The sequence below is a fragment of the Sinocyclocheilus anshuiensis genome, unplaced genomic scaffold, assembly GCF_001515605.1.
Source record: "Sinocyclocheilus anshuiensis isolate Anshui unplaced genomic scaffold, SAMN03320099.WGS_v1.1 scaffold2375, whole genome shotgun sequence".
Lineage (NCBI taxonomy): Eukaryota > Metazoa > Chordata > Actinopteri > Cypriniformes > Cyprinidae > Sinocyclocheilus > Sinocyclocheilus anshuiensis.
The window spans coordinates 98,073-113,452 of record NW_015541652.1 but is presented as its reverse complement, the minus strand read 5'-3'; the positions used below and the strand labels follow the sequence as shown (position 1 = coordinate 113,452).

Here is a 15,380-nt window from a genome sequence, read left to right as displayed (position 1 = left end):
CAGGAAAGAATCTCTGATTTATTCTGTGTTCCAGATGAACATCACGTCCGCAGCGGGACGATGGAAGAAACGCTCATGTGATGGAAATCTGTGCGTCCAGTTAAACTTAGCTCCGTTGTGCTTCTGCGTGAACTTTAGTAGTGTGGGATTTCTAAAGTAAACAGGAAGTGAGCGCTGGAGGCACTGAAAACATCTCAATGGACTCTCAAGGCGACTTCCAATAATACACTGAGAACAGAGAAACAGACCGTCGACTCAGACCTGATCGGAACAAAACACACAGACATACAGGAATATATTTATATATGAGGACACAGATTCAGGCCTAAATTTAATATTTATGCATTTGAATTGCTTATACATTTCCATCCATTTCGACTGCTCAGTTTTAACTTAAACTAACAAACTCAATGTGATGATATCTGTCAGTCATACATCAATGAAGCAGGTCAGATTTCTGTAATAGTGTTAATAAACTCAATGTGATTTAAATACACAATAACCAGCTTTATCATCAATAAATCCAGTTTGTTTAGGTTCATTCATTGCTTGTTTCACCGTTATTGTTTTAAACTGATTATTTAAATTAATTGTTTTCACAATGAACAGATTTAAACTGATTCTAAGACATTTGAATGAATTCATTTTTAAAATGACTACTTAAAGAAAATCAAATAGATGCGAATAGTTCATGATTTCTTGAGTGCAGACGTTTCAATGCTGTATGACTGAGAAATATGCATTACTTTAAGTTTATTAGTTCGTTTAGGTTAAAACTGTGAAATCCAAATCGATGGAAATTTTTAAAATGCAATTCAAATACATAAATCATAAATGCAGGCTGCTGTTCTGCACAGGAGACGAAGCTATACTGCAGACTGACGAGACGACGCACACAGACGATCATCATCTCTGCGTTTGGTTCTCCATCAGAACACGTTTGGGGAACACGGCAGCGGTTCCTGTAGCTCTTTTGGTGAAAATCATAACCAGCCCATTTCCTCTCATTCATCGGCTGCGCTGGGAAAGTCTTGTATATCCTTCCTGCGGCGCGAGCGGCTCTGGCTCTGCACGGCTCTTCTGCAGAACACGAGGCCAGGCGCTTGAGAGCAACTATTGTCTTTTGTTTGTATCTCTAAGTCACACACAATGCACGGCTTTCCTTCTCATATAAATAATACCGTCATCCTAAAACCAGCCTCGCTGGCTGCGTGGAGGGCCGTTCTCACCAGATTCTCATTCGTACACGTCCCGCTTTAGTCTGAACCAATCCTTTTTGTTTCGCAGGAACGTCTTCATCTTCTCAATAACAGGTGCAGGATTCTCCTGCAAGCCAAAGCTGAAATCACTGGCTGATAAATGAACCAGCAATTATGTCGAGATGATAACGAACGGTCAAACTGAGTGATGAGAGCCTCAACAAAAACCACAAACACGGCAGTGTGAGCTTGACAAATGCTCTAAATCTACGTTATTTAATTAAAACATTAAATAATAGCTGTACAGTACATGATTAATTTGGTCCGTCCAGAGATCCTGACAGATCTTCACTCACGCTCTCTATTAACACTGAATTAATTCAGCATCAGTGATCGCAGCGAGACGAGGAATAAAGCCTCCAGCTTCTGAAGGAGATGAGCATGAGCTCCTCTTCAGTGAGATCACGTCTGACCGGTTCTCCTCTTCAAGGTCCATCAGCATCGTGAAGGTCCAGCGCAGGCTAGGCGAGGATGTCGCTCCGCTTGCTGCACCACACCACCAGCACCACCATGGCCAGCGTGAGGAAGACGGGCACGAGGATGAGGAGGGTGAGCGTGTCGTCCGGCGGGTCGACCAACACCACGTGCTCCAGGCTGCAGTTGGAGAAGAAGTGCTTGTGGATGCTGATGATGAAGCGCTCCACCGCTGGGTTCGGCCAGAAGCAGCCGATACGCTCGGCGTTCATCTCCGTGCAGAAGGAGAAGACGTGATACTCTCTGAGGAGACAAGCAGAAACTCACGTTATTATTCATCTCATGGAGAAATTCAGGCAATCAGCGGATCAGTCGTTTCCTTCAGGAACGGCTCATATTCAGCATTTAATGAGGCTTTTCAAATGAACCTGTCCCGTGACATGAGCGCAGAGCTTTATAGCGCTAATAACGCTCCTTCCTCTTCATCTTCACGGGGACGCAGATGAACAGAGTTTACATCATAGTACACAACACAATACTCGTCCTCAATACTCCTGATCGACATCCAAGACACAAGACATTAATACTGCTTGATGGACATGAAGCCTGATTCTGAGGATCCTGAAGATGCAGTATTTTCTGATTTATGGAGTGAATCCCCTCTGAGAAACCTTGAACTCTAATAATGACCAGAAAATTTAGCAGGAATTATGAACCTGACTTTATACAATGTTTAGATTTATGTTCAGTAAATTCATGCAAATTAGTGCATATTTAATTAGATAATGCCTCATTTGCATGTAAACAATACAATACAACAATACAGTATTTATGAGTTTGATATGAATATAAAAGACTTTGATGGCCTTACAAACAGGCTTTGTTTTCTTTATGAAAATTAATTTATTCTGATTTTAGTGTAAAATACGAGTGAGTGAGTGAGTGAGTGAGTGTGTCGGGTCTCGGTATTCCCTAAGTTAAAGGGCCCAAAAGTATAGTAATTCCAGTACATTTTGTCCTTGTGGGGACATTTTTTTTGGTGCCCATGAGGAAACAAGTGTTTTGAGAATCTAAAAATGCCTGTAGTTTTGTGTGATGAGGAAACAAGCTTATAAATCATACAGAATTCGTTTTTTTGAGAAAGTAAAAATGCACAAAGTTTCCTGTAAGGGGTAGGTTTAGGGGTAGGGTTGGTGTAGGGCAATAGCACATACAGTTTGTACAGTATAAAAACCATTACGCCTATGGAATGTCCCCATAAAACATGGAAACACAACAAGAGTGTGTGTGTGTGTGTGTGTGTGTGACGATCAGCACCACTCATGTGCCGTCGGTGTGTTCAGAGTCCATTAGCGCCGTCGTCGCTGAATCTCTGTTGGTCATGTGATCTTATCAGCCTTTAGTAAAGTGCTCATCAGGGACCGAAGCGCTTGCTATCTGACATCAGCAACCATCTTCAGCAAAACACACCTGCTGTTCCATCTGCTGATGTTATCATGGAGAAAAACCTCCACCAGACCAGACGCGTTTGAGCAGGTGAATCTCTAGAGAAATGCTGGACCTGAATAAATTAAGTTAAAGAGGTTCATGAAGGTTTCCTGTGATTAATATGCAAACGAGCGGCTGTGTGTGAGCCGTGATTGGTCCCTGCTGATGCCTGCAGGCTCTTTCCTCCAGAGGTCTGGCAAAACAGTCCCGCTCAGGATCTCAGTAATTGGGTTCATGTTGTGACCCGTCTAATCGTACATCTTAAGAAAGCGTCCAGCGGTGAACCTAATGGTGTGGGAGTGAGTCGTGGGTCACTGATGTTCACCAGCTCAAACCCTAATGAAACCCTAATGAAATATGTACTAATTTGCATACATTTCCAGAACATATATCTGAACATCGGATAAAGTCATGTTCATAATTATTGTTTGATTATGATTAGAGTTCAAAGTTTTTCCAGAGGGGATTTTGGATTTCTCTTTTCATCACTCCATAAACCATAAAATACTATCAACAGACAGAAAACAAACACATTTTCACCATGTTTTTAGGAGTAAAATGTTGTATAAATAAGTGTGAATGAAATATGAACAAACCTTCAGAATATACAGTAGAGAGGAATAAAAGTTTGGTGTATGTTAGAGAAAAAACTCTTTAAAGATATGGATTGAGATTGAAATCTACAGACGCAAACAGATGAAGTGCAATAAAATTAACACTTAAATGTGTGTTTTGGACGTTTTCTTTCCACTAGTCTGAAAGAAGAGACATGATATGGAAGCAAAAACTGAGTAGTGCATGAAAACACACTGGTTTCGCCATATTTTGAATAAATGCTGTTAGTTTTCTTCATAGCTGAAGACATGAGCTGATCTGGACATGTGAAGGGTCACTATCATCTCGAGAGTGAATGCTGGCTTCTGTTCCAGATAAATATGTAAACAGTGTTGAGGACGTGTTTGTGCTTCCGGTTTATGAAGGGTGACGCAGGTCAGCATCTCCTGACCGGCTGACGAGTGTCAAACGCTCCTCGAGTCTCTGGAAGGAGCTCAAGATCATGTCAGAATGAACTGCGAGTTCCTGGAACGTCTTCAAGAGCAAACATCTGCAGTTCGCAGATTCATCAATCACAGCGGAGAGTTTACAAACACACGCAGCAGATCATTGAGTCTGTGAGAACCGCTTTAACTACTCAACTAGTAATTGTCGCATCATTCATCATATTTGAGCGGATGATGATCCAGATACTTTGATCAGCCTTATAAAAGTGCTGTGACGGGAAGCATCTCATTACACTCAATTACTTCAATCAGAAATGTTGAACTGAATTGATCTGGATAATGACACGATTGTCTTCTGTAGAGCTTTTTTACAGCTGAAATTGGATTTGATGAACTGATGAACATTAACATTATTTTCCTGTTTATTACTGTGAAGCTGGTTTGAATCAATCTGGATTGTATAAAGTGCTGTAGAAATAAATGTGACTTGACATGAATTGAAAAGGACACACACACACACACACACACACACACACACAAAGACTCGTTAAGGTTTAATTAAGCTGGACTCATTGAGATGACTGACTTTTGTATTTGTATTGGAAAGTAAAGTGGTGTTGACTGAGTTTCTGTGAGTTGACTGTGATGATGATGAGGATGGTGATTCACCTGATGAAGTGTGTGAGGTTGCATCTGTCGTCAGGATGAACACGATTCATGTCGATACTGAATTGTTCTCCGCATCTCTCCATCTCCAGCAGCAGGAGCGTCTGATTGCACTGCAGGAGCCACGGCCGCTGGGTGAACAACAGATCAACGCCGTCTGCGTCTGAAGAGACAGAGCGTCAGTCCACATGCTGAGAGACACAACTGAAACATGATTGAAATACGACTGAGACATGATTGAGACATGATTGAAATACGACTGAGACATGATTGAAATATGACTGAGACATGACTGAGACACGATTGAGACATGACTGAGACAACTGAGACATGATTGAAATACGACTGAGACATGACTGAGACAAGAGACATGATTGAAATACGACTGAGACATGATTGAGACACAACTGAGACATGACTGAGACACGACTGAGACATGACTGAGACAACTGAGACATCATTGAGACACAACTGAGACATGACTGAGACACGACTGAGACATGACTGAGACAATTGAGACATGATTGAGACACAACTGAGACACGACTGAGACATGACTGAGACAACTGAGACATGATTGAAATACGACTGAGGCATGATTGAGACACGAATGGGACATGATTGAGACATGACTGAGACATGATTGAGACACGACTGAGACATGATTAAAACATGGCAGAGACAGAGCGTCAGTCCACATGCTGAGAGACACGACAGAGACACGACTGAGACTCAACTGAGACACAATTGAGAGATGATTAAGACATGACTGAGACATGACTTTGACACACGACTAAAACATGATTGAGACATGATTGAGACATGACTGAGACATGATTGAGACATGACTGAGACATGATTGAGACATGACTGAGACATGATTGAGACATGACTGAGACATGATTGAGACATGACTGAGACATGATTGAGACATGACTGAGACATGACTGAGACAACTGAGACATGATTGAAATACGACTGAGACATGATTGAGACGTGACTGAGACATGATTGAGACATGACTGAGACATGACTGAGACAACTGAGACATGATTGAAATACGACTGAGACATGACTGAGACAAGAGACATGATTGAAATACGACTGAGACATGATTGAGACACAACTGAGACATGACTGAGACACGACTGAGACATGACTGAGACAACTGAGACATCATTGAGACACAACTGAGACATGACTGAGACACGACTGAGACATGACTGAGACAATTGAGACATGATTGAGACACAACTGAGACACGACTGAGACATGACTGAGACAACTGAGACATGATTGAAATACGACTGAGGCATGATTGAGACACGAATGGGACATGATTGAGACATGACTGAGACATGATTGAGACACGACTGAGACATGATTGAGACACGACTGAAACATGATTGAGACATGACTGAGACATGACTGAGACATGATTGAGTCTGATTGATTCGCTGCAGCCTGGAACTGAACTGCTGGTTTCGTCTGGCCAGAGGAGAACTGTCCCCCGACTGAGCCTGGTTTCTCCCAAGGTTTTTTCTCCATTCTGTCACCGATGGAGTTTTGGTTCCTCTGGCTTGCTTAGTTGGGGACACTTAATTTCCAGCGATATCGTCGACTTGATTGCACAGATACTATTTAAACTGAACTGAGCTGGATGATGACATCACTGAATTCAATGATGAACTGCCTTTAACTGAAAATTGAGTGTTTACTATTGTCCTTCTGCATTATTGACACAATATTTTCCTAATTAATGCTGTTCAGTTGCTTTGACACAATCTGTATTGTTAAAAGCGCTATATAAATAAAGGTGACTTGACTTGACTTGACACAACTGAGACATGACAGAGACATGAGAGACACTCACCTGATAAACCTCTCGTCATCAGCGTGTTCACTGCTAAAACAAAAACAGTTTCATGATTAGGAACCAGATATAACTGGATTCATATCTGAGATTCTGTACAATCATTTCTCTTTAGTTTAATGAAGACTGTCACAAAGAAAAATCCCTGTTTATACATCAAATATATGAAATAAACCTGTAAGCAAAACACTATTATGAACCACATTTTAACTGAACTCGTTTCATAGTTATTGAACTGAATCAAATCAACACTGAACTCTACTACTGTCTTCTGTAGAGCTGCTTATAGCTCAAACTGAATTTGTTTCATACTTTTGCAGCATTAACACTGTTATTTTCCTGCTTATTTCTGTGAAGATGCTTTGAAACAATCTGTATTGAATAAAGAACTCTAGAAATGAAGGCGATTTGACTTAAAATAATTTACAACCATGCTTGTATTTTAAACCCAAGTACATTTATATGTGATACAGATGCTTTAATCCAAATTACAGCTAGATCAACCAACGAGACTTGTTTGGTAACCAGCTTCACCAGAATCCTCATGCGAGTTGAGCAGCACTTTTGTTCTGGTGAAGAGCGTGTCAGTGTTATTCCAGCTTCTAAAGCAGCCTGCAGCAGCATGTGAATTGATCTGGTGTTCAGCAGGGCTGTCAGTCCGTCCCTGAGGAGACGCATGAATATTAAGCACAGCAGACAGACGGCGGGACGTGCATGCGAGTGCACATCAACTCAAACTGTGTTCAGAGACATTAATACAGTCTCCAATAGAGTCCTGACTCAACAACATCACACCGGCACTTCATCTCTGAGAACTTCCCAAAGACAATCTTGCATTTATATTTGATAATAAAGCCATAAAACAGGCAACAGATCCAGTGACTTCAACTGCACATTCAAAGTCAGTATGACGTGTGCATGATTATCACATTTGCACTTGTGTTCAGTTCAAACATCATGTCATTTCTTGTAATATAGTGCACGGCTCTAATGTTCAGACATCCGATGAACGAGCCTCACGTGTCTGCATGTGTCACCAGTTCAGGCCTTGAAAACACTTGACTGTTATTGTGCTAAATTTAGCGGTTTCCTGCATGCGGACACAGACGCGAGCACCGTGATAATGCTCAAAGGCTTCTGGGAGCTGCTGAGTTTCCCTGGAGAAGCTGTCCATCGTCACAGAGACGCTCGGAGCAGGGCATTCTGGGATCAGGGTTGGGTTAAACGGTCCAGACACTAAAATGCTCAACCTACATGAGCAAATGTTTGACTCAGGTGATTCATTCAGAGACGAGACACACTGTACTCTAGTAAAAGATGTGAATGGCACTGTAAATGTCAAACGCCAAACACACTCGGATCTCGGAACAAGAGAAAGATTCAAGCTCATGTGAAAGCCTGATGATACGCAACAAAACACACATATGCACTAAATTTAACATTTATGTATTTGAATTGCACATAAAATTTCCTATTGGTTTACACAGTTTTAACATAAACTAATAAACTTGATGTGATTCATTTTTTGTCAGTCATAGATGAATATTTGCATTTATTTAAATTATCATATTTGCAAACCGCATTTACTTACAATAAGCATAAGTCTATTCATTGTGAAAATGATTACATTATAAACATGGTTAAAATATGACTACCTGTGAAACAAGCAATGAATGAACTGAAACAAACTGGATTTTTTGATGATAAATACTGTATATAAAGTTGGCTATTGTGCATTTAAAGCACATTCAGTTTATTAGCACTATTACAGAAATCTGACCTGCTTCATTGATGTATCTTAAAAAATTTAGGCCTAAATTTAGTTTTGTCTAAAGGTTCAATGGACTGTTCCACTTCAGAAAGTTAGGTTTTTCTGATTATTATTTAACATGTCAGGGTTAATGTCAGCCGTTCAGCTTTGTTTGATGAGAATGTAAACGACTCTCATATTCACTTGCTGTTGTTTCTCTGCTGTCTGAAATAAATGATCGACCTTCATCAGTAAACAAAACAGCTTCATCTAAACGAGCTCTTCACAAACGAGCTTCACATTCAAGAGTTTGTGGAATCGTTAATATCTCTGCTCCTCTGTTCACTTCTGTGTTTGTTTGTACCATATTGATATTTATATAAAAACGAATGAACTGACGAGGTTATAATGTGCGTTCTCATAGCAACAGCTCCGTCCACTCAGAGCAAAAACACAACGAGAGTAATTAAGCTCAACTGGGTAATTATTTGATGATAAAAACAGCATTAGTGTGTGTGTGTGTGTGTGTGTGTTTGTGTGTGTGTGTGTGTGTGTGAGAGTGAGTGTGTACCTGGTATTTATCACGTTATGGGGACCAAATGTCCCCACAAGGATAGTAATACTAGTAAATTTTGACCTTGTGGGGACATTTTTGAGGTCCCCGTGAGGAAACAAGCTTATAAATCATACAGAATGAGTTTTTTGAGAAAGTAAAAAGTGTGTGTGTGTGTGTGTGTGTGTGTGTGTGTGTGTGTGCTGACACACGTGGCTGATGGTGCTGCTGGATCACAGCCTCAATTAAATCTGAAATTAAAGGTGTTTTTGCACTTCCTAATGGAACTGTGTCCAATTTGCCTACGCAATTTTCTTCCAGTCACTTCAGGTTAGTGTTTAAGGGCCGGTGCTGAATGTCAGTCGGCGCGAATCACAGCTTGTTCACAAACATCGGCAGGCTGCTGTTAATCACTGCTGGATCTTAATTAAACACGCCTGTGCATTTAGCAGGTGCTTTTATCCAGAGTGTCTTCAGTGAGTGAATCAAACCCACGATGGCCATTACTAGTGCAGTGAACTACAGCAGCACTGGCTTTCACATCGGAGTAAATGAACGTATAATGTTTAAACTGGCCACAGTTATACTAGACATACTACAAAAATACATTTCAAAGTTGTAAATAAAGATTATTGGAGTACATTTTATAAGAAAATACTATTTAAGTTTGTCTACTTCAAAACTTGCCATGTCTTTGTATTTATTTGTGAACTGCACTATCAGTCTCTGAGTGAAAACTGTCTGAAAGCAAATCCTACACTGATGTGTTTCAGTGTTGATCGTCTTCAGTCGTTTCATCATGTGTTGGTCATCATCTCTCAGACACAATAACAGGATGAACATCGGCGCTCGTGTGGAAGAGTGTGAAGCAGGGTCAAAAGGTCAAAGCTCAGTGGTCAAAGAGGGCAAAACTGCCTTCAGAGAGCATGATGGGAAATAACACAGACAGACAGTGGAGCCCAGAACTGAAGGATAAATGATGATTCCTCCATCATCATTCCAGACTAATTCAACCTCAGCACACGTTTAAACTACAGATTGATGATGAGGTTAAAAAAAACATCAGTCCTAAAATACCAGTCAACACTAGAATTTTCTAGTGATTTTCATTATTTATATAGCATGAAAATGAATCTGATTTAAACAAACACATCTCTTACTAACTTTAAGATGAAAACTCAATCAAATGCAAACATGCGATGAGAGGAGCAGAAGAGGTTTCTGTATAATATGGATAGAACATGGATATATTGTATTATTTTACGATGTTCCTGACTTTCTGATAATATATTTGTGAAGATCCTTCAGCGAGTTCATCACCGCTTCCATTTAACGCAGCTGAAATCAGCCAAACATCGCTCTCATTTCCGTGTTCAATCTGCTCCTCGGGTGGACAATCACATCTGATCAGAATCAATGTTGGCTGTGCTCCTCGAGGAGTCTGATGTCACTCTATTAGCGGGACGTCCTCGAGGAAATCGAGGGTTTGAGATGCTCTGCTGGAGGAGAAGAGCCGTGTAATCAGCAGAAGAGCCTGAGAGACTCCATACAGACATCACAGAGCTGTGTTCATACCAGCCTTCTGAATCCACATCAGTGTTTCTATGCACTGCTGTATGCAAGACGTTTGTCATACTGAAACATGCATGAATGTCTATATCTGTTATAATGTATGGCAGCTGATTTTCACAAGATTTAGTTTATTATTCATGTTAGATAATTCTGCATGTGGTACACTGCAAAGTTTAGTCAGTGACTATAATTAAACTATAATTAAATGTGGGACTGAATCTGAAAATATGATGATTCACATTGAGATAAACAGAAATGGACGAAACTAAAAATCTGATATGTCATAATAGATCTGTGCTTTAAGTCTCGGAGTGTAAATGCAAACTATTAGACCTGCCATTTGTTTTATTTCATATGTTTCTTTGCTCTTCATTTTATTAGTATTTTTTCTCTTTTAAAACAATGTTTACTTAATTGAAAAATATTTGAAGGCTAGATAATATTTTAGTATACTACTATGGTTTTTATTAATATTTAGAATTAGTGTTGATGTTCTATTTTTATTTAATTTTAGTTAAAGTTTTAGTCATTTTGTTGTGTTTTTATTCATTTTTAATTCAGTTTTCTATTTTAGTGCATCAAGACAAACTAAATGAAAATGAGGAATATTGCTTTGGCAAATAGCTGAAATAACATCTGTTTTTAAATTCTGTTTTATTTAGTTAAACTTTAATTTAAGCAATGTGAGTTTATTTGTGGTGGTAGTTTTTCTGTTCTTTGTAGGTGTGGTGATAACGTGACGAGGGGCGTCAGACACACAGAAGTTCTGGAGGATTCGTCAGTCACATCTGATTCATCAACACACGAACACACCAGCGCCGGTGTCACTCATTATCAGAGACGCTCGCTCCGGCCTTCAGCGACGAATACAGTCCACGAATGGATGCTTCTCACGGCTGACAGCACCTGCGCTCATGACCTCAGACACACACAGCTCAGATTAATGTGATAATTCACTATGGAAGAGAAGAGAAGTGAAATAATGTCTTCAACAAACAGTGTTCAACTCAAACTACATGGTGTGAAAGCATTACTGATTATGTCCACATCACAGCCATGAACACAGGATTACTCTGAATCTGTGTGTTTGAGTGTATGATGGAGTCCGGCGGGTCACCACTGCTTTCACAACGCTGGCAGCACACGCGTGTGTTTGCTAAACCATCAGCGCAACTCCACGTGTGTCACAATACACCAGAAAAATCAAACCCGACTGAGACGGAGACGTCTGAACCTCACCACAAATACTGAATCAGATGGAGAACCGAGATCAGACACACGATCAGATCAGACAAATCATTCACCAGCCGAATATTTACCTGAACTCTTAGTGAGATTTTCAGATGATATTTCAGTAATTTATTAAATGTTCATGTTTCTCTGATTGACAAGCAGATAAACTAATAAAATACTTGATCTTTTTTAGTTTTATTTTGATTGATTTTATTTTATTTGTATTTTATTATATTTTTTTATATTATTTATTTGATTTATTTCATTTTCCTCACACACACACTCAGAGCTCTTCATTCTCATCATCATCATCATCATCATCATCATCATCATCATCATCGCGAGTGTGTCTGAGACTCTCGTGTCCCATCAGGATTTCTTCTGTGTGTGTGTGTGTGTGTGTGTGTGTGTGTGTGTGATTCATTAACAGCAGCAGCATCGCAGCAGGAGGTCTGAGCACTGAGGGCCTCTGGGTAAAAGCTTTAACCTTGTCAATGATACGCTTTGGCTCTCCAGCGAGTATATGTGACAGTATGTGAGCGTATGTGAGAGTATGCGAGAGTATGTGAGAGTATGTGAGCGTATGTGATAGTATGTGAAAGTATGTGAGAGTATGTGAGAGTATGTGAGAGTATGTGACAGTATGTGAGTGTATGTGAGAGTATGTGAGAGTATGTGAGAGTATGCGAGAGTATGTGAGCGTATGTGAGCATATGTGATATTTGAGAGTATTTGAGAGTTATGTGATAGTATGTGAGAGTATGTGATAGTATGTGAGCATATTTGAGAGTATGTGAGAGTATGTGATAGTATGTGAGAGTATTTGAGAGTATGTGATAGTATGTGAGAATATTTAAGAGTGAGAGTATGTGAGCATATGTGACTGTATTTGAGTATATTTGAGAGTATTTGAGAGTTTTTGAGGGTATGTGAGCATATGTGAGAGTATGTGAGAGTACTTGAGAGTATGTGTGCGAATGTGACAGTATGTGAACGTATGTGAGAGTATTTGAGAGTATGTGATATTATATGAGCGTATTTGAGAGTATGTGATAGTATGTGAGCGTATTTGAGAGTGTGAGAGTATGTGATAGTATGTGATAGTATATGAGCATATTTAAGAGTATGTGAGAGTATGTGAGCATATGTGAGAGTATTTGAGAGTATGTGAGAGTATGTGATAGTATGTGAGCATATTTGATAGTGTGATAGTATGTGAGAGTATTTGAGAGTATGTGAGCGTATGTGAGAGTATGTGAGCATATGTGAGAGTATTTGAGAGTATGTGAGAGTATGTGATAGTATGTGAGCATATTTGATAGTGTGATAGTATGTGAGAGTATTTGAGAGTATGTGAGCGTATGTGAGAGTATGTGAGCATATGTGAGAGCATGTGAGAGTATTTGATAGTATGTGAGCGTATGTGAGTTTTTGAGAGTATGTGAGAGTATGTGATAGTATGTGAGCATATTTGAGAGTATGTGAGAGTATGTAATAGTATGTGAGCATATGTGAGAGTATTTGAGAGTATGTGATAGTATGTGAGAATATTTAAGAGTGAGAGTATGTGAGCATATGTGACTGTATTTGAGTATATTTGAGAGTATTTGAGAGTTTTGGAGGGTATGTGAGCATATGTGAGAGTATGTGAGAGTACTTGAGAGTATGTGTGCGAATGTGACAGTATGTGAACGTATGTGAGAGTATTTGAGAGTATGTGATATTATATGAGCGTATTTGAGAGTATGTGATAGTATGTGAGCGTATTTGAGAGTATGTGATAGTATGTGAGCGTATTTGAGAGTGTGAGAGTATGTGATAGTATGTGATAGTATATGAGCATATTTAAGAGTATGTGAGAGTATGTGAGCATATGTGAGAGTATTTGAGAGTATGTGAGAGTATGTGATAGTATGTGAGCATATTTGATAGTGTGATAGTATGTGAGAGTATTTGAGAGTATGTGAGCGTATGTGAGAGTATGTGAGCATATGTGAGAGCATGTGAGAGTATTTGATAGTATGTGAGCGTATGTGAGTTTTTGAGAGTATGTGAGAGTATGTGATAGTATGTGAGCATATTTGAGAGTATTTGAGAGTATGTGAGAGTATTTGAGAGTATGTGAGAGTATTTGAGAGTATGTGAGAGTATTTGAGAGTATGTGAGAGTATTTGAGAGTATGTGAGAGTATTTGAGAGTATGTGAGAGTATTTGAGAGTATGTGAGAGTATTTGAGAGTATGTGAGAGTATTTGAGAGTATGTGAGAGTATTTGAGAGTATGTAATAGTATGTGAGCATATGTGAGAGTATTTGAGAGTATGTAATAGTATGTGAGCATATGTGAGAGTATTTGAGAGTATGTGAGAGTATTTGAGCTCCACAGGAGACGTTCACACTGCCATCCCACTTTAACTTCACAGTTAATAACCGTCCTTCACATACATGAGCTGATGATCATACATGAATCATGAGCTTCAATTCTCTGATGCTCACATGACATGCAGCTAACTTCAAATGTTTTATTTTGATTGATTTTATTTGGAAAAGCATTTATTGGACATTTTTATGATTTAATTGATTATAACAAACCTGGTTTGAGAAACACTTATTTAGAGCGAATCATGAGCTTCAGTTTCAGTGATAAAACTCATCATAACCCTTTGATGTGTAAATTATTAAACCACAAAGAAAATCTTCATGCTTCTTTTTACTTTAAAAACAATAATTTACTCATTTCAGTCACACATCTGACAACTGCAATAAAAACATAAAGGTAAATGTTCCAGAGGTACAGCTATGATTAATTTATGTATTTATATGGTCTTAATAATAATAATAATAATAATAATAATAACAACAATACTTTGAATGTTAAAATGTTTTTTTTTTTTTAAGTAATGGACATCAGGGTCAGAAAGAACTGCTGGACATTCTCACTGTCTCACATTCTGAATGAGTTTAATTCAGATCTGTGTGTGAATCTGCTGAATCACACACACACACACATTTATTTCCCCTCACACTCGTAATAAATACACAAAAGCGTTTGAAATATTAAACTGGCATAAAGAGATGAAATACACTCACCGAGGATCAGAGAAAGTTTGAAGAGAGTGAGAAGATTCGGATCCATGGTGAAGAAGCGAGTTTGATTCAATCAGCTCAAATCTCTGAACACATTCATCATTCATATCCAATCAAACACATCGATCCGGTACATCCGATAGAAGCAGCGGCTGATGAACTGATTCTGGAGCGGCTGAACATCCTCTTCATCCCTGAACCTTCATCATCATCATCATCATAATCATGAGTCCATCAGCGGAGCGCGAGAGGAGCGATCCGGAGCTCAGAGATTCTGTGCTAAGATGCTTTTACAAATTTGGGTATGCATAATTTCAGTTTCTTCTTTCTCTCTCTCTCTCGCTCTCTCCCTCTCTCTCTCGCTCTCGCTCTCTCTCTCTCCTACTTCATGATCGCGCGTCGGTGAGCTGTTAGTGGGACATACACACACACACACACACACACACACACACACACACGAAAACATCTCATTAAAAACATCTTGAT

At 39.3% G+C, this 15,380-nt stretch overlaps 2 protein-coding genes across 4 annotated transcripts; both read right to left on the bottom strand.

Moving 5' to 3' along the window:
- Window positions 1-9: 9 nt before the first annotated feature.
- On the bottom strand, window positions 10-15,168 carry LOC107690871 (receptor activity-modifying protein 3-like). Of its 2 annotated transcripts, none has more exons than XM_016489291.1 (4): window positions 14,898-15,168; window positions 6,702-6,734; window positions 4,832-4,991; window positions 10-1,976 (listed from the first exon to the last, which is right to left on the bottom strand). In XM_016489291.1, exons 1-4 carry the CDS (start codon window positions 14,941-14,943, stop codon window positions 1,721-1,723), a joined length of 495 nt encoding a protein of 164 aa, XP_016344777.1. In that variant the 5' UTR covers window positions 14,944-15,168; the 3' UTR covers window positions 10-1,720. The 2 variants fall into 2 exon arrangements, with proteins under 2 accessions (XP_016344777.1, XP_016344778.1); XM_016489292.1 differs by having other exon boundaries at window positions 6,702-6,731.
- Window positions 12,156-14,242, bottom strand: LOC107690870 (dynein heavy chain-like). Of its 2 annotated transcripts, XM_016489289.1 has the most exons (3): window positions 13,659-14,242; window positions 12,749-13,344; window positions 12,156-12,514 (listed from the first exon to the last, which is right to left on the bottom strand). In XM_016489289.1, exons 1-3 carry the CDS (start codon window positions 14,146-14,148, stop codon window positions 12,233-12,235), a joined length of 1,368 nt encoding a protein of 455 aa, XP_016344775.1. In that variant the 5' UTR covers window positions 14,149-14,242; the 3' UTR covers window positions 12,156-12,232. The 2 variants fall into 2 exon arrangements, with proteins under 2 accessions (XP_016344775.1, XP_016344776.1); XM_016489290.1 differs by having other exon boundaries at window positions 12,156-13,344.
- Window positions 15,169-15,380: the final 212 nt, after the last annotated feature.

Coding starts and splice junctions, on each gene's coding strand:
- LOC107690870 (XM_016489289.1), bottom strand. CDS start 14,148: ATGCTCACATACTATTACATACTCTCAAATACTCTCACATATGCTCAC. Junction 13,345..13,658: donor TCACATACTCTCACATACTC/TTAAATATGCTC, acceptor TCTCACATACTA/TCACATACTCTCAAATACTC. Junction 12,515..12,748: donor GTACTCTCACATACTCTCAC/ATATGCTCACAT, acceptor ACATATGCTCAC/ATACGCTCACATACTCTCGC.
- LOC107690871 (XM_016489291.1), bottom strand. CDS start 14,943: ATGGATCCGAATCTTCTCACTCTCTTCAAACTTTCTCTGATCCTCG. Junction 6,735..14,897: donor CAAACTTTCTCTGATCCTCG/GTGAGTGTATTT, acceptor TTTTTGTTTTAG/CAGTGAACACGCTGATGACG. Junction 4,992..6,701: donor GATGACGAGAGGTTTATCAG/GTGAGTGTCTCT, acceptor CTGTCTCTTCAG/ACGCAGACGGCGTTGATCTG.